Here is a 20,432-nt window from a genome sequence, read left to right as displayed (position 1 = left end):
TTTCTTTAAAAACTGGAGGACCGCACACGTACGGCATCTTGCGTTTGTGATCACGCTCAAGTGACATTTGTTCTCTCCTTTCAAGAATCCGCAGCGTCGTAGACAACTTTACACGATGTACGTCCACAAGTCTCTCCCTGATTTTGTTAAGCTTCCGGTCGTGCTTGCGCCGTCCTCAAAAATAGCGTCTGCAACTCCTTGAATCCTGCACAGTTGAGCTATGCCGTGTTAAAAGCTTTGCTTTAAACAATTTAATGGAGAATTCCTGAAAGTAGCCTTCAAATTTCCCGCTAAATGAACATGCCAGAGCGTCGTATCTGAGGTGTGAGAGCGCTGAGTTTCAGGCTCTGATTTGTAACCTAAAAATCCTGACCCGTCCCCTCTAAACATAGCAATTCACACGCCCCTCATCACATAGTCATCGGTGTGAGTTATGAAGCTATAGAATATTAAAGTGTCAGTGGGAAAAGTCTTTCCCCGTATTTTCTCTATCATCCTCTCCGCTCTACGCACCCGTAGAAAAAGGAATTTTTGCTTCTTATGTGGAACGCTTAAAATTTTCTTAACTTGTAAAACAGGTGAAATAAAATCAGTTTCATAATGTACACAGCTACTATGAGGGTTTTGTTTTTTAGTTTAGCCCTAATAGTTATCTTTAAACTGTTATTTTTTTATAAATGAATAAGATCTTCCACTTTACATTAAATTGTGTCAACAACAACAACAAATAAAATGGTAAATAATATGTCTCACTATGTCATCTCTCTCCCAGTGCGATGGCTTAGATCGTAATGCATCTTGGAAACAGTAGTCAGTTAAAGGCGGTGTGTGTAGAATTTAGCGGTATCTAGTGGTGAGATTGTGAATTGCCACAGACAACTCACTCTTCAATTTAAAAACGCATATGGTAGCTGTCGCACGACAAACATGTCATCGTCTGAGACAACGTAGGGAAGAAACGTGCTGTTTAGACCAGTTTGTACGTTTAGGGCTACTGTAGAGATATGACGGTGACTTCCGTATAAGGGGGCCGCGCTGTATGGAGATGAAAATGGCTCCTTCTTAGGTAATAGAAACAGTTCAGTTCAATATGTAAGTTCCTTATACACCACTGATAATATAGTTATGTATATTATTTAGCATTTTTGTCTTTTTTAAAAGAGCACAATGCACCTGTACAGCGTTCGATTCGCCTTGTGAAAATGACTACATTTCCCATAATGCCCCTAGTGCACTAAAGGACACGGTGGTCACAATAATCAAACTGCCGGTGTAACATGATGGACTACGTCAGATCTTTGTTTTGCCTTGTGGAGCTGTATATAATAAAGCGAGGTATTTTTAATCTGAACTAACACATAGATTTCACTCGTTGTTCTACAACACTCGATTTACCAGATGGTTTGTTACTGTTTTCTGTGATGACATTTTGTTTTTTGTTTTTATGGTGTAAGTGCTATTATATTCTCTGTCATTTAAAGGTAAACATAACGGTAAGCATGCCGGGTTTACAGTGAGCCAAGCAACATGTATAGGTAAGGGTTAAAAATCAACTATGTCGAAATCTTTCAAAATCAACTAGATGTTGGAATCTTTAAAAAGTAAATTAATGCTCAGCCCCCCAAAAAGCTGACTGAAGTTCAGATGTTTTGAGTACAACACAATAAATCAACATTAGTTGGAAATTATAGCAAAGTGAATTTTTATAGTATATACTGATTTATTATTCTTATGTTATGGTGTAATAAAACCAATGTCGCTTTAAGAATATACCTAGATGATTTTGTGCGGGTATTTCATATGTAATGATCATCAGTTAGCCTATGTCTTTAGTCTTACTATTTTATTTGACTATTTTACAATAAAAAGTTTACTTGTGTTTTTATAAATTGAAGAAATCATGTACCTCGCTTTGTCACCACGGAAGAAGTACATGTTATTCTGGGTAAAGAGTAGTGTGAGTTTAATACACTTTATAAAAAACACAGTTTACATAGCCAACAACTGATAACTGAGAACAACAGAGACAGAGAAATGAGTGCATCAAAGCATGTGATGAAGTTAGACTTTGTATGTTGTGTTCATTGAATGTATGTGGTTTGATTGTCTTGTATGGAGTGGTTTGTCAAATATTGTTAAATATTATATTAAGTACAAAAGCACTAAACGTTTTAGTGTTTTGGCTAAGGAGTGTGAGCATGTCTCAGGTACTTGTATTTCAGGTGCAATAATAAATACTAGACGAAAACTTGAGTTTTTGAGATTAAAATAAATGTAATTGATAAGTGCTTTATTCTTTACGTTGATGAGTTCTTTCTGAAAGTCTGAAAACTATACTGAACCTAATATACTAATAACCTAAAGTTAAAAGTCTCAGTTTTTAGACAGGTAATGTTTTGTAATGTGTGTCTTTTTGTCTTTTCTTATGCTGTACTTATTAATATGATGAAAGCAACGCAAGCTGCATTAATGCAGACCCCTTGTATAAACACTGTCCTGCTATCGCAGGAGGACTGGACATGCTTTACGAGTTAAAAAACAAAATATCTCGGTCCTCACACGGGCACTGCCAAAACGATTTACGATTCGGAGTGGAAGCATCTCTCAGGAATGGAACTTCAAGGAAAGGACTACGATCTGTGTAAGTGGCAGAAGACCATGGGCCCTATTTTAACGATCTAAGCGCATTGTCTAAAGCGCACAACGCAACGTCTAAATGGGCGTGTCCGAATCTACTTTTGCTAATTTAACGACGGGAAAAATGGTTTTTGCGCCGAACGCATGGTCGAAAAGGGTAGGTCCTATTGTAATGGGAGTATTTTGGGCGTAATGTGCAGTAAACCAATGAGAGACTCAGCTCTCATCCCCTTTAAAAGCAAGTTGCGCTGGCGCTATGTCTAATCCCTATTTAGATGACGGACTTTGTAAACTGAAAAACTAAGCGGAGGTAGAAGATCCCCAGTTTAAGATTAATGTTAAATAATTGTGTTGTTTTTCCCTTATATTGAAATTGTTATTTTTTTATTAAAACCTTTAAAACCCGTTTTCTTTTAGTCATGGAAGTAAAAAGCAGGCTTGTAATTGCTTTAAATGTATGGTTATCCAATATCATCAAAACATAATTTACAAGTTTCTAAGATAAGGTTTGTACTCTAAAAATACTTTATTTGTAACAAACAGGAGATAAAGAATTTACAAACGGCTCTCCTCACGTTTCAGCACTTTGGACAGCGTTTTTTTAGCAAAGAGTTTTTTTAAGCATTACTTACAAATGTTTCTTACCTCCCATATCCACAGGTACAGAGTCATCATATACAATAAATCCGTGAGGTAGCATTAAAAAAAAAACATTTAAAAACGCATTTGTTCAAAGCAAAGCATTTATTTACTTACCAGGCTGCAGGTGAAGCAGCTCTTTGCGCCCTCTAACGTCTCATAATTAGTCCTCAATTATGTCCAAGAGACTCAATAATAATCTTTTACATTAAATCATTTAATCTTTCATATTTAAAAGCATTTTTGTGCTGCTGCGCATTCATGTACTTTGTGATAAGCAAACCCGCGTTGTCCTCCCGTTTATAGGCGCATTTTACTAATGCGCTCTTTAAATAACATAAAACACATTGCGCCATTGACTTTAGACTTTAGACCAGGTTTTTGTTGGTCAATGGCGTAGTCTATTTTAGTTGCCTCAAAATAGCAACGCGCCAACAATGCGCCTGAACACACCTCGTTTTTCAGACCAGAACGCCCATGGGCGCAAAGGGGGCGCAAATGCATTTGCTATTTAAACAACGCGGCGCTAAACGTGAAAATTAGGGTGGAAACTAGCGAAAGACGCTTGCGTCGCGCATTGCGCTGCATTGCGCCGGGTGTAAGATAGAGCCCCATATCTTTGTATTGAACAGTTTATTTGAAAAAACATAACTTCTGTTTTGAAAATCAGGTCATCTATACAAAATGCAGAATAGGACATTTAAAAATTACACATCAATTTTTACTCCCTAGAGAAAATCCTCCAAAATGTTCATTGTTCTTTATTCTTTTAGATTGTATTTCATCTGCCGCTGTGAGAAACCTTTTTTATTATGTTGATACTTTTGAACATGTTTTTTAATCAGTCGTATCCATACATAGTGCTAAGATTATTAGAGAAAGTTCATTTTAAACATCTTTTCTAATCTTACTTTATATAATTACAGCTTATTCTCACCATGAATATAGCCTTATAAGCCAGGATGACGTTTAAAAGAAAAAAAAGAACACTTAATTTATTTGATCATTTCACATAAAAAATTTTGTTTAATGAAGCTAATTAATGAGAGGATTTCACAATATTTCATGGCAGATTATAACGATGTCACGCATTCTAAAATGGTGCATGTTAAAATTTCAATGCATGTTAAAAGTTACATTTTTTCGTCGCCATACCGAGATGATTCAAGTCAATTTGCCATTCACTCGCCGGAGTACTGAGTGAGCTGCATGGCGTATCCATGGTATCCATGTTTGTGATTGTCGTAACTGTGATTTTCCCGGCTTTTATTAGACATATCGGGCCCCACCTTATATAAATTATGATGGGAGCATGGAATGTGTTTTAATGAAAACCACTTGTGTAAACACTGTTTTTATTGTTTTATCGTAGGAGGACATGATTTAACACGCCCCGGAGATAACCCCGGACGTAAACATGTCAACGTGACGTGGGCGTACCGGTTAAAAGTTCAACGCGACATGGGCGGTCCGGTTAAAAGTTCAACGCTACGTGGGCGGTCGGTTCAAAAGTTCAACGCGACGTGGGCGGTCGGTTCAAAAGTTCAGAGCGACGTGGGCGGTCGGTTCAAAAGTTCAACGCTACGTGGGCGGTCCGGTCAAAAGTTCACGACGTGGGAGGTCGGTTCAAAAGTTCACGACGTGGGAGGTCCGGTCAAAGGTTAGACCCTCCCCGGAGGTCAAAGGTTCACGACGTGGGAGGTCCGGTCAAAGGTCACCCCTCCCTCGCAGGTCAAAAGGTCAGCCCCTCCCCTGAGGTCAAAAGGTTAGCCCCTCCCCTAAGGTCAAAGGGCACCATCAATCATTTTTATGTGACAACATGTCGCCCATATTTACTACTATTGATCATTTACTTTATCATGACGTGACTATTAAAACATATTATGAGATATCGCCACTGGTATATTTATAAGCAGCATGCAAAAACATCTCTCTGACACTTATAAAAAACCGTTTTGTATAGTACTGACAAGAACAAAGTTTAATAATAATAATCGAGTGCTCGTATCGCGTTAAGAATAAATGAGAAAGCAATAGTAACGTTTCACAAGTATAGTTTTATTAACTTTTACCTCGCGCCAAAACAATAACAACACAAAAGACACTAAATATGAATAAAAAAACAAGTACAAGTTTGATCATGACACCAAATACTGCTGATTTGATCTCATTTTGACGATCATAAACAAACAAGGCCAACATGAGAGCCAGGGAATCCCTGTCAGAGATGTAGCCCAGAGAGGGCGATGGTCAGCGGGGCGAGTGAACACTGATGTCCGCTCATGCTTTGGTTCTCATTTGTACCGAATCTCACTAAGCAAACGTTCAAACAGGCGCTATCTTTACTAATCGACTGCAGATTTAAATATAATACATATACATTCTCGACTGAACTAATCTTAAAACTACACTTTGTGACCAAGAAACGGTAATATAAAGAAACGGCTTTTCTGTCCATTGAGTTGTTATGAGATTCAAAGCAGCCGAAAGTGTTACCTGTCATTCTGGCCGCCCTCAAATCCGTGGCGGAAGTAGTTCAAAGAGGCTTTTAAAATAACTCCGTTGTTGTTTTCTAGTTTCTTTTTTCAAACGTGTGCCGTCGAACTGTTGTATAAAAGCAATGTCGCTCTCGGGGTCGTGTGGTGTGGTTCTGTATCATCACGGCTGTGATTGCCTCCGGCACTCGGCCTGCGGCCTCTGGCCTAATCACAGCCGTGATGATATAGAGCTATATCACACTCCTACTCGAGCGATATTGCTTAATTAAAGCATTTTAAGTTGTGTTCACTTTATATATTTTATCTGTATGTGTGTGTTTGACTGCATAACTTTGCCATTATTCACATCATACTGAATTGAACTGAATCAAACATTTCAGGCATAACTTTAAAAAGTAGTTGATGTGAACTTTGTTATATTAAATCTCAGATACACGAGTGAGAAGCAGTCCAGACCCTGTGATAGATGGAGAAAAAGTGATATTAAGCTGTTCAACCAAATGCACTCTGGATAGGAAATATACTTACATCTGGTATAAGAATGGACAACAGGTAACAGATGGATTGAGATTATTAAACAAGCTGTACCTGGACTCAATCAACAGTGAGGAGCTACAAGAGTATTCCTGTACTGTAAGAGGTAACACAACATCTCATCATACATCTGATGAAATTTTATAAAAGAGAGTTTCAGTCCTTGATGCTGATTGGTTTATACTCAGCTATGACATCATCACTGAGGTACTTTCACTGTGCAGCACTTATAGATGATCATTAATATTGTAGCAGTTATAGTTTATATGTCAAACACTTCAGTATATCTCATAATGAAAGAAACATTTATGTCATTATATATTTTCATTTTATATAAATTTGATTTATTAAAAGATTTCACTCATTTGTCTCTGTGTCAGTTTGTAAGTCACGGGTTAAAGGTCATTGCTCTTCAGTTGTGATGATATTCATAATGTAGCACATCCTCTCATACCTGAATTCAGATGATCTATCTGATAGATTTACTGTATTGATTTTAACATCATGAGTCTTTGTCATTTAAGATGAAGAGTAAAGTTATGTTCTGAATTTCCTGGGCTTTGTCTTTGTTCAGATTCAATGGATAAAATCAACGAAACAACTGACAGAAACAATGAAGAAATGGACAGTTCAGTGTTTGTTCCTCTGTTGGTGTTTCTGCCTCAGTTTCTCATTATAGGAGCTGTATGGATCTGGTAAGTAAAAATATCAAGTAAAACTCAAAACTTCATAACATACAGTGAATATTCTGATATGAATTCAGTTGTAAGAGTGAATTTTGACCCTACAGGTTTTTCATCAGCTTGAATAAATTGAACTCATCTAAAAACAAAACTGATGACAAACAAATAGAGGTGAGAAAATCTGTATATCTGTATGTTAAATAAACTAATGCTCAGATTTTATAACATGATCTCTTTCTGTGTGTTTGTCATTGTTAGATGTTGCAGGTCTGTGAGTAGATCAGCTGTCTGTCCATCAGAACTACTGGAGTGATGTCACAACTCTCTTTATGACATCATCACCTAGCAACAGTCTCTCAGCAGTGACATCAGTGATGCAGTGATGTCATATACAGTGACATATTAATGACAGCTCAGTGTAAATAATCTAATGTTCAAATAGATGAATTATTCATTGAAGTATTGAGTTTATCATTCAACAGTCTTGTGTCAGTGTCAGATCAACTGTAACATCACAATACATAAATCCTGTAAAAACTTTGCTATAGTGCATCTTTATGTAGATGATACTGTGATCTACTTTCATCTTCACTATAAGTCAGGCTGTTATTCAACTCAATGCTGTTTTTAGTTAGGTTAGGATTTTATTACAGGGCTGTGCTTTAATCTTGCGGTTAGGAAAGCATTTGTTCAGTTTATTTTAAAATGTTTTGGACTATGAGGACATTATTTACATGCATGTTGCTTTCACTGCATTTTACAATTAAGACGCTGACTGTGTATCAAAGCTCTTTATGTTTTATAATTCATTGTATACTTTATAATACAATCTTTTGTTTGCATTAAGCTTGAGGAGACTGCAGCATTGATTTATTTCTTTAAGCCGTATTGAGTTAACTTTTTTTTGGGGTAATCTACTTTCACTTACAAATAGTTGCTATGATTCTGTTTCTTCTAGATGTGGACTCTTCGGTGTATTTAGGTTTCATTCAGGACTCAGTAGAAAATCTACAAGATTGAAACAATAAATTGTCCATGTTGATTTGTGATTTTTATTGTTTTTTACAAACTAAAGGCCGATGAATACAGAAGATGAAATGAAGCTGAGCCTCAGGTTCAAGCTCCCTCCAAGGACAGCAAGCCAAGTTTGTTTACCATTATTCACTAGACTGAATGTGCAGGCGAACTAGTGAAACAAATTTTGTTGCAAATGATATAATCTTACAATGTTGTAATAATAACACCCTGTTGCATAAATACACTTATTAATTTAGGCTAAGACTATTCAGGTTGAGTCTAACCATAGCCCAAGAATAGACGATGCTCAAGAAAAGAAATTAAAAGCAGACACCTTGAACACCTGTTGACTTTACTTACATGACAGAATATAACACATCTCCAAGTTATTTTGTCAAAAGCGGCATGTAAAGAAATTTAAGGCTATTTAGGGTAGAAGTGTGTTACTCATATAGTCAGACTATATTGGGTAGTGTCTCAGTATTTGCTTGCTGGGTTAACATAATTTGACAAAATCTTGCAGTGAAGAAATGTACTAATTGTGTGAAATGATGATGTAAACATGCAGAAATCAACACACTGCGATCACTGCCAAAGAAGTCTGAATGTGAAACGGCTAATAATCGTGTTTTTTAATTTTAGTTGTGCATTTTTATTAAATGTATAATAAAAGTGCAAAACGCCCAAAACATTTGTCATTCATTGTCATAATAGACTGCGAACAGCTATTTTTTTACAGTAGGGGAGAGCGGGGTAAGTTGTCACACGGGTAAGTTGTCACACTGTTAATAACTCCAACACTAGAGGCTCTATCTCAAAAATCAAATAGCCACTTTATGTGACTTCTTCTTCTATAGTGAACTTCCTGTTCACATGTGGTCAAGATCACTGTAATCTGAGGTTAGCACAATTTTCTTATTTTTCTGCTTAAAAAGTAAAAAAAAATCACTTTACATTTTATGCAATACAACTTTGTTAGGTGTGAATGTTTAAAATGATTATTTTGCACGAAATAGAGGAGACCGTAAAGTGTCTTTTGATACTTTAGCTAAAGTGATATGATGAGCTAAATTTGAGATTTAGACAACATTAGCACACAAGTAAGTATGGGGCAAGTTGTCTCAATGACTTTGGGGCAAGTCGTCACATCTGACAACTTGCCCCTGTACAAACAAACACATCGAACATGCTCAGAAAACATGATATAGAAAAAAATAAGCCTCAATCTAGCAAAAAGCTGTTTCAAAAGAAAGGGAAGCAGAAATCTGGACCTATGAAAAACAAGGCAGCTAAAAGAAGACAGATCATGCAAGAGTCATCATCAGATGATGAAGAGTGCTTCTGCCTCGTCTGTGTAGAGCCATTTTCAAAGAGTCGTCCAAAGGAGACCTGGGTAAAATGTGTAAAATGCAACAATTGGGCCCATGATGCTTGCACCTCAGGCCAGGCAATTCATGTGTGTCAGAATTGTGATTCTGGAGATGAGTCCTATTAGTCATACAGGGCATCTGTTTTGTTCAGAGGTTAAACATGTTAAGTTAAGCAAGTTATCTGCAGCGTTCCATTCAGTTATCTGGTTTTATGTGAAAGCCATAGAACATTTGAACCAAAGTTCAAAGTAAAGTGGTCTTGCCACTTAATTGAAATGTGCATTATTTGGATTGAAATAATTGTTTTTCCAGATTCTCCAGGCACGGATGTTTATATTTCCAGTTTGGTTTGAGTTTAAAAATTAAAATCAATATTCACAATTAAGTAGTTGTGTTCTTATTTTTAGATAATCTAGTGTGACAACTTACCCGCCCTAGTGTGACAACTTACCCTCCGATGGGGCAAATTGTCACAAGTGCACAGTCACTATTCAACAGTCTACAACTCTGTAATGAGATAAGATATAAAGATGTTATGAATACAACATATGTGCCCAAGACTTCCTTCTTTCATTTGGTATGAGATTTATACCATTTTGATGTATGGTGCTCAGTAAATGTTAGACAGTGTGAAAAGTGTGACAACATACCCCGCTCTCCCCTAATTAATGAATTTACCCAAAACGACAATACCAGTCTGTTTTGTTGAAGACTTTCATGTATTTCACATCTTTATTTATTGTGCTGTTCATTTACACTGAACCGTTTACTCTTAACAAAATGTGATTTTGTAACTATATTATATTTTTCATAACTACATTTTATATACACAATTTGACCTGTAATATCACTGCTTTATTTTTTTTTAAATCCACCATTAAGGTATATTTATTTGCCGTAATTTCTTCTTTATTTTCATGTTTTTATTAAAATAGTAAAATATTAAGTCTAATTCACTGTAAAGATTTGCATTTTTGCATTGAACCAGTCTAGTAAAAGTTTTCTGACATCTACTGGGAAAAAAACACTTAAAATAACTTTCAGTTAAGTGAATGTTGTCATATAAGGCTGTGTTAATCAATATATTACTTACTTGTCTTTTCATGTTAAGAGAAATATTGTGATACAGGAAACAATGACACTCAATACCTTTAAATAAGATTATTGAATAAAATGTTTTATGTAAACTATATAAAAAAATATAAAAACTATTTTAAACAATTGAATAATATATTTGAAAGCATAACAAAAATAATCTCAGATTTTGATGTCATTGTGAGCAGCAGTATTTAGCAGCATCAGATCACAGCGTACAACATCAAGACGATTTCTCCAGATCTGCAGTCACAACACTTCCATATCCATTCATCTTTTTAAGACTGAGTTGGTCAGTGATAGCCAGGGGCTCTTTTTCAATTTCACATCTATTTTTTAAAGCAAACATCTGACTGATCTCCACAAAAGTTTTGTTCTTTGTCTCAGGGACAACGAAATAGACATAGAGCACCACGCCAACACAAACACCACAAAACACCAGATAACAGAAAGCACCAGCTGACATCTGGAAAAACATTGAACAATATATCAGATAAATATGAAATAAATGAAATAATCTAATTTGTATCTCATATATGTAAATATATCATATGTTCATGTTCTCTGAGGAAGTCTTACCTGTAGGAATGGAAATACAAAGCCCACAGTGAAGTTTGATATCCAGTTAAGAAATCCTCCTACAATGTAGGCAGCAGGTCGATGAGACTGTTTAAAGAGCTCTCCTGTCAACAATAATGAGACACCGGCTGCACACAAGATGTATTTGGTTATTAATTGTATTGAAAAGTGAGTTATAAAAGACTTTATTATTATGTGTTGCACCTCATATTCATTTTAAAGCAGGACATTCATCTTTAAATAGCAGAGACCTGTGATACTAATCTGCCTCTAGGTGGCACTAGTTGCTCAATTTAATAAATTAGACTTTTAATTAGCGATCTTTTGGGGTTTGACAAAGTAATGAAAACACCCAAACTTTGCAATTATCTCTTGTTTTTCTTTTCTTTGTTTAAACATGAAGTTATATATAAAGTTTTATTTAGCAGAGTTTATTTTTTGAGCTCATAAATCAGTAAAATGTGTCGCTTGTCTGAAATTCTGTGAGCCCATTTAGTGCAATATCTGTAAACATCATTAAGCTTCATTAAGAAAGCTCAAACTTGATCTTTTAGACATTTTACGACTACTCTTCAGAGATAAATCCAGTAAATGAGCAAGCAAACAATGTGTAATGATGAGACCCAATGTGACGTCCTCACCAGGCCCTATACAGAATCCAGCAATAATCCCAACCACACAGATCACACTGATATAATGCATGAAGGACACATGAGTCTGACAACAGAAAAACACAAACACAAGTCACTATAAATCTCTAGCATACACCTTTACATAATAAACATATTTGTCTAAATCAGTTCCAATGAAATAATTAAGATTACAATTAAAGTAAAGACAACTTAAAAGTAAAAGTAAATAGCGTATAACCAACAAAGAGTTCAGAAATCATCCGAATTACCTGTAACTGAAGTGAAAAAGTAATTCCAGCACAACAAATGCACATAAAGCTAAAACCAGCAATCATTAGCGGCCTCCTGCCAACACGCTCAATAATGAAGCACTGAAGATTCAGAAAAACACTGTTAGACGCTTTCAACTCAAGGAGTTTATGTTCATACAATGAAGAAAACAACAAACAAACAAAAATATAAAAAAACAGTTTTAGACATTTCTGTGGAGTTGTGAAAGCAGTTGGGCACAAAATGTTTATAAAGCAAAATCTGTTGTAATAAAAGTTATAAAGTTATAAATTTTTATGACTTGTCATGCAATTATTTTTTATTTATTTATGAACTTTGGTATTACTCGTCTATATATTATACCTGCATACAATATCAGATTTTACTGTAGAAACACAATCTGAAGAGTATAAATTGAGTTTCTTCATATATTGTCAGCCTATAGTTAAATAAATCATGCCCAAGAGCACCGCTTACTCGTGATTAAATCATGATAATGCACGAGATCTTAAACTGTTTTAACATTCAATGTAATCTTACATCTATGAGTCCAGCGATGACTTCTATAGCTCCTGTGCCTACTGTTGTATACTGAATCTGATGAGCAGGAATGCCGACATTCTCAAAGATTGAATTGGTGTAGAACCAGATCTAAAAATAGAGAAGTCAAATCAGTCCTGTTTTTATCTACAACAACATTATTGTCTTTTTCACACAACATTCACACCGCATCGATTCCCGACAGCTGCATTCCCGCATTGACCACAATGATGGTGATAAGTTGCCAGCACACGGACGAATCCTTGAAGAGCTGAAATACTGAGACCGTCTTCACTGAGGTCAAAGTTCGCTGCTCTTCCTGCATCTCCTCCACCTCAGCCTGGATGTTACACTTAACACGATACCACTTCAACGCTACATCAAGCAGGACAGAAAAGCATCATAACACAAAAGAATCAGACGACAAGATCACGTGATATCATATAATGACAGAGTTGCTCAAAGAGACGAAGCAACACAAGAACAAGACGAAACAAGGCACTAAAACCACAGAAGACACAGACCAGGATGTCACAATCTTTGTATCTGAAAGTCTTTACCTGTGATTGTGGCATGAATGTTCTGCTTTTCTATCAAAAGATATCTTGGACTCTCTGGGAACCATGACAAGAAGACGAGCTGTATGAATGTGGGCAATATGACAAGAGAGAGTAACAGAGGCCAGAACTCTTCCTGTGTGAAGACACCAGATCAAAAATACAACAACACTTTACAATAAAGTTCATATTATAAATACATCAACTAAAAATGAAAAAAGCAGTTTTTAACACAAAAATACTTTTAAATGATTTCAGTAAAGGATTGAGGACTTTCAATCAAGACTCACCTTGCCTAAGATCACATGAAGCCCCAAAACCTGAGCAATAAATACACCCAAACAGATGAAAATGCTGGGCATGAGTCCCAGGAATCCACGGAGATTCTTTGGAGCCATTTCTCCAAGAAACATGGGCACCACGCTGAGAGATATCCCTACAACAGAGGACACATCAGTAAAGCAGATAAATGCATGAAGAGACATCACAACTGTAAGATTACTAATAGCACGAGAAATGCAAGGCACATTTTGAAAAGATTGTCATTCAGCTTTACCTGAATGTATTCCTGTAATGAAGCGACCGATAATAATCATTTCTGGTGAACCACATAACCGACTGAAGCCCATCAACCCTCCACCTACAAACACCAGAACTGTGCTGCGTATCAGCGTCCCTTTCCTACAAATTAGACAGACACACAAAGTTGCTTTACATAAAAGTGTCTTCCTATTACATGCATGTAAATATATTTTGTACACATTTGAGATTGAAGAAATGAGTCTTTAATAACCGTGATGAAGAGCTTAACCTGTACGCATTTATTTCTAACATTACACTATTCGATTTTTTATCTTCCAATACAAAAATAAATTTATTCTGGGATCTGAAGCTTCATTTCCAAATGTGGTAACCTGTATTCCTACTGTGAGAGAGCCCAGCAATCCTCCAATGGCAAATATAGACACAGTGATTGAATAGAAAAGCGTAAGATGCTCTTCATCCACTCCTGACCCATAATGTCTCACAATGGTTTGGTTATAAAAGTCCTTAATGTACTAATAAAGAACAAGAACAATGAAAAACATCATCATTTATACTGAAGAGTTTTTCCTCACAAAATGTCTTGGTATTGCCAATAATGGTTGAACATCTCTTTTATTTCTTTCTATGTAGTCTAACATCATAATATTCAAATATTAAATTAATAATATAAAAGTTCATTTAAATGATGAGATCAGTATTTTAGGTGGTTCCAGAGTCCAAACAGCAAGTCCCGTTATACAAAACAGTATTAGTTTCACTCGTATTATTCATATTTAGGTCACTTACTAGTGCAGGAGAATTAACCACAGCCAGATTATAACCATAAAGCAGAGAGCTTCCCAATGACGAGAGCAACGCTACTGCCAACAGGGACAAGGTAAGATGCTGTTAAAAAAGTGACAAATAATCATTCAAACACTTAAAATAACATTCATTAAAGAGATTTTATCTAACAATTAAAAATATATATTTTATTATCACCACACTAATCACTCCTATAGGGCTTTCTTTCTTGTATTAAACCAAATCTTTTTTTTTGTGAACAGTGCCTTTATCTTCTTAAACTTTGAGAGGACATAAAGATTTCTGAATGCAAACAAATAGGTTTGATGAAAAACATGACATACCCCTTAATATTTCTTATATTTAATAAAACATAAAACAGTCTATTGCTGTTTAAAAGTCAAACCTCTCAAGAGAAAAGTATACATTAAACCTAAATTAAAGCTACATACCCTTGTACATGTCCTGTTAGGATCTTTTAAAACCTCCTCTGCCATTTGTAGGACTGAATGTACAAATAAAACTAAAACAGCAAGCGGGTGTCGTGTATCCCAGTAAACTTTTAGCTAGAAAAATCCCATTGCTGATTATTTGGGGAAGAAGGTTCGCTGTCTATGGTGGAGCTTTGCCCATTTAACACTGATGAGAGAGAGATCCTGACTTATGAAGAGTTTAAAATGTTAAACGCACTGTCACATGCTAACACTCGCATGATTTAACACTTTATTCACATTATATCCACTTGAACGAATGCTTGAGTAACCATTCAAGATATGAGTGTTTGTTTGACGTTTAATTGATATAATATTTGGACAAGAATAAAGTAATAATATAGCTGTAGACAGCGATACGGGGCCAAGCAACAATGGTCCTGCAACACGCAACGAAGCTGAAAGGACATGCAATTGAAGAATGCAATGTAGCAGATATGTATGGGAACTATCAGCACACAGGACTCAGAGATGAGAATGAACATAATGAAAAAATAAAAATTTTGAAGTATAATATTTATTTGCATGCTGAAAGAAGGACCGATTAGTCCAATGCTGACCTAGAAAACAATTGAACCACCAAAGCATCATACATGTTACACATGAGACTTAAACCAAAAGAGCACAAACGAAATAATACCTGTAAAAATAATAAAGTAAAATACAAATAATGAATTGAAGCTTTTGACTCTTAAGTAAGAGCCTTCAATTGCTGCCCTAGCCAGGATTTGAACCCATGATCTCCAGGTTTCATGCCTGTCACCTATCTGGTTGAGCTACAGGGGAGACCTACATACAGACAGCTGCTTAAGCTAGATTGCTGTAGTGACAATGTGTATGTTCAAGTTTGGAGAGATTTTTCTCAAGAACAGAATATTTTTTTAATCCCCTGTAGGTAGTCAAACCTGTTTGAACATTTGACGCTACATGACACAAATTTGTCAACCATTTTAATTGCTGCCCTACGCTGGATTTGAACCAGCAACCTCTGGATTTCATGCCCATCACGCATTTGGTTGAGCTACTAGGAAGGCATAGATTATCCCATCAAATATTCTCCATAGAAGTTTAGTTGATTAAATGGTTTAAAAGTTATTCCTGTTTACAAATGTATTACTTTTGAACAAAGATAAATATCAAAATTCAGTTTGGTCATTTCTATGTGGCTCAGTCCAAAGATAATCTGAGCCAAATTGTGTAACAATTCAACAAACACTGCAAAAGTAGTAGCAAAAAAACTGAATACTGTACTTTTCAAAATGGCCGCTACTGCATTTTTGAACTGGTGATGATGCTTGGCCACCAAATTGCAAGCCGTGCAGAACATGGAAAACAGACTGGTTGATAATAATAGGTGAGAATAAACTCAAAACAAATATTAATAGAAAAACATAACACACGCATCAGACGGGATTCGAACCCTTAACCTCTGAGTTTTGATGCATGCGATTTAGTAAACTGAGCTACACAGGCAGTGTAGCTTGCCAAGGTTTTCAGAGCTGCAAGCATTCAAATGGAGGAAGGAAGGTGCAGACATGACATTGCAGAGCAGAAATAACAAAATTACAATTTATATGAGAATCAGATAGTTTAAGTGAGAAGAGTTAAAGTTTAAGTCAAGAAAAACATGTTGTATAGGAATGCACAACATGTTGTAATATTATAGTCATAATAATTTAATATGACAAAGAGACAATGTCACAGGGACAGTCAACTTTGGACAGGTATTTCTTGGGAATGGCAGAGAATATCAAAAATGTGTTCGGTCATTTCTGTGCGGATTGCTCCAAAGGTTATGTGAGCACAGCCTGGCATAAAATAGACTTAATTTGCAAAAGTAGTAGCGAAAAAACTACTTCACATATGCTATGAAGTAAGATATGAACAGAATGTTGAAAACTGACAAATGAGATATCGTTGCAATCGACATAAACCAGTGAATAAAAATTCACAAAGAAAATGAAGATCAGACAAAGTTTTCAGAAGTTATGGGCTGTTTTATATAGTTTATGAACCCTAGGTGGCGCTGTCTTCAGATTTCCCAGGTACCTTCAGGACATCATACCGATGCATCCTACCGATTTTTGTGCCGATACATTATATAGAATAGTAGTTATCCCAATTTAAAACAAAATTCAAAATAGTGGACAGGCGGTTTGGTCATTTCCGGCATAATATATATCGACAGATTGGTCATGAGCCAAGGAATCCATAGACACTAAGATCATAATTTTCTATCAAACATTTCAATAGTTATGGGCAAAAATGGCCATTTTTCATATCTCATGACCCATAGGTGGCGCTGTCCTCAAATTTGGCATGGTACCCCAGTGCATGGTCCTTATGAAGGGTACCAAGTTTCATTTCAATTGATCAAAGAATGGCCGAGATAATGACTCAGAACGAATTTTGGGTCGACATTGATAAATGTACGCATTTATTACTTTTGAACAAAGATAAAAATCAAAATTCTGTTCGGTCATTTCTCTGCGGCTCGGTTCAAAGATTATCTGTGCCAAATTGCGTAACAATGCAATGAACGCTGCAAAAGTAGTAGCGAAAAAGCAAAATACTGTACTTTTCAAAATGGCCGCTACTGTAATGGGTGGAGTTTTAATGTAAGGTGGTCACTGTAATGAGCGTGAGGAGAGGAATCAGATGTAGTAGGTAGAGTTTTTGTTGATCAAATGATTCTACAGTTATAACCATTTGAATATTGAATTTTTGAAGTGTTGGTGGCGCTATAGAGTTAATGCTAGAGACCCCATAGTTGGTCACATGACTATTTAGGACCACCACTACAAGTGTGCCAAATTTGTTTCATTTTCCTATGTACGGTTCATAGGGCTGCCATAGACTCCCATTGGGGAAGAAGAAATATAATAATAATAATAATAATAATAATAATAAATATAGCTGCAAGCAGCAACACGGGGTCAAGCACCTTCGGCGCAATGCACACAAAGCACAGCAAGCTCACAATGCACAGCAAGCACACAAAGCACAGCAAGTACACAAAGCACAGCAAGCACACAAAGCACAGCAGGCACACAAAGCACAGTAAGCACACAAATCACAGCAGGCACACAAACCACAGCAAGCTCACAAAGCACAGCAAGCACACAAAGCACAGCAAGCACACAAAGCACAGCAAGCACACAAAGCACAGCAAGAACCACCACAATGCAGAGCAACAACAGCAAACATGGAAAAATAGAACACATATGAACTACAGACAGGTTGAGAAGAATTGATGAGGAAGAACAAAACGTCATGATTCAGGTGGGATTCGAACCCAGGAACTCAGAATCTCAATGCATGTGGTTTAACTAGATGCGCCACTCAGTTGACACAGTTCATGAGGCAGCAGACAAGAGATTAGAGAGCTGAAAGGATTAACATATGTCAATCATCAAAGATGCAGGAAAGACACAGCAGAAGCAGAAATAACAGAAATACAATGTACATTAGCTCAAGTGAGATTGAAGACAAGCAGATCATTCTGTATAGTGATGCTATACAATGTAATATACAGTCACATTAATTTATTACTATGACAAATAGACAACGTCACAGGCACGGTAAACTTTAGAGTGGTATTTCTAAGAAAGAGAACAGAATATCAAAAATCTGTTCGGTCACATCTGTGCGGATTGCTCAAAACATTATACGAGCAGAACCTGACATAAAATACACAAAATTTGTAAAAGGAGTAGCGAATAGGGATGGGCATTCGATTAAATTTTCTTTGTCGATCGTCGGGAGAATTAACGATCGACTATCGATTAATCATTAATATTTTTATAATAAAATTTGTTATTTAACTTTTATACTTAAAAAATGCAGTGAATACAAATATACAGCGTGTTTTTCCTCGATGAGACCTTTATTACAAGATCAACTTGTGGCAGACAGTTAAACTATGTTTCAAACATATATGTGCGTGCATGTGCGGTGCTCTAAAGCAGCGGAACCTGCAGCTGCGAGCCAGCGTTCTTAAGAGACCTCATTAGTTCCAAAATAAATAAAAAAACAGATTCATGTTTAACATTAAATTAAACAAAAAACATAATACTTAGATCTGAAAGGTTTTGTCAAAATGTAACTCAAAATTATTCAAGCCAGAAGAAAGTGCAAGATATTAGCCTTCCTAACATTAGGCTATAACAAATTAGGCTACTTAAAGCCTCGTGAAAAATAACTAACTTTAGTAACTCGCATAAAACTTCTGCACTAGTCTACTGATTTAAAAAAATAAAAATAAAAGCATGTTTTGGGATCAGACGCGACCGCAACCCATGGTGACCGTCAGTCCAGCCGCCGCCGAAAACAGCCGCTCCGAGGAGACTGACCGGGATGCACAGGTACCTCAGCGCTAACTTATTCCGCATACAGAGTATGTGTGAAACAGCGTGCGTTTTGTGAGCCCCATTTACCATTGTATAATTATACTAACATAGTCTTTTAGTTTTTATTTGTTGTAAAACAACAGTAGACACAAATTTACTATGGTCTCCAACTCCACAATATACCATAACCATGGTATTTGTAGTAAAATTGCGGAAATACAAATCGTTTTTAATCTGCAAAAAAAAAAAAAAACATTTTCACAATGATAAAATCATGGCTTATTTTCCTAAGGTAGTAATTACAAAATTATATATGTTTGAAAGACGGAGATGCGCACCTGTCAATCTATTACATAACAGAGCGAGGCCAGAGACAAACGTGCTCATAAACGGGAGTAATATGGAATAATGTGTGCATCTTTCAATAACTGTAATTTTAAATATATTTTTGTCATATAAAGTTTTGAGACATGGCCTAATAATGCTTTTTTTCACATTTATTGCTCATCTAGGCTTATTGTGCGGGTAACAGCGTTTTTGACGCATTTACCTCAGAGATTATTTTAGCAATATTGCTTTTTTCCGGTAATAATACAATTTATATTTCAATCCTGTTTCATTGTCTGTTTATTCATTTCATTATGCTGTTATGTTAATGTGATTATATTTATTTGCCATATGAAACGTGCCGTTATATAAATACTTTTGTATAATATTCAAATTATATGCGGAATAATGTGTGCATCTTTGAATAACTGTAGGAATAATACAGTTGCTTATTTTTGTCATAAAGTTTTGAGAAATAATAATATTGTGAGGATTTATTTCCATACGAGACGCTTTTTGTCGTTGAATACTCTCGTTTATTATTTGGAAATCATATACATACATAGTAGGAAATATATAATGTGGAAGGGTAGACTTGCAAAGTTACTCTGCTTATTTTTATTTATGATATATGTGGAGATAAATAAAGCATTGCAAAACTGCTGATTTGATCCATTCAGATCCTGACCACCAGGCTAGAGATTTTTAACATCCTTAATCCACACTTACTAGTCTGTCAAATAATATCTAAAATATATTGTTTTGTAAAAAAAAATGATGCTTTGTTCTATTGTTTATACGGAAAAGTGTTCACAGAAAGTGTCAATCACATGAACGTTTTATATGCAGAATAAGCGGTCAGCAGCGCACTGCAACGAGTGCTTG

General features: G+C 35.9%; 2 protein-coding genes across 2 annotated transcripts in view; one reads left to right on the top strand and one right to left on the bottom strand.

The window, feature by feature from the left end:
- LOC129454237 (uncharacterized) overlaps positions 1-20,432 on the top strand; it is a 177,447-nt gene that overhangs the window by 32,600 nt on the left and 124,415 nt on the right. The gene's annotated exons all lie outside the window — the stretch shown is intronic.
- LOC129453049 (solute carrier family 2, facilitated glucose transporter member 5-like) lies at positions 10,531-14,877 on the bottom strand. The gene is made up of 12 exons (XM_073862312.1): positions 14,833-14,877; positions 14,384-14,482; positions 13,916-14,109; positions 13,608-13,834; positions 13,342-13,487; positions 13,055-13,187; positions 12,682-12,869; positions 12,495-12,605; positions 11,954-12,055; positions 11,694-11,769; positions 11,053-11,180; positions 10,531-10,939 (listed from the first exon to the last, which is right to left on the bottom strand). Exons 1-12 carry the CDS (start codon positions 14,875-14,877, stop codon positions 10,697-10,699), a joined length of 1,692 nt encoding a protein of 563 aa, XP_073718413.1. The 3' UTR covers positions 10,531-10,696.

This window comes from Misgurnus anguillicaudatus, chromosome 23, assembly GCF_027580225.2.
Source record: "Misgurnus anguillicaudatus chromosome 23, ASM2758022v2, whole genome shotgun sequence".
In the NCBI taxonomy this organism is placed as follows: Eukaryota; Metazoa; Chordata; class Actinopteri; order Cypriniformes; family Cobitidae; genus Misgurnus; species Misgurnus anguillicaudatus.
Note: the sequence above shows the minus strand (reverse complement) of the source record. Positions and strands in the feature narration are given on the sequence as shown.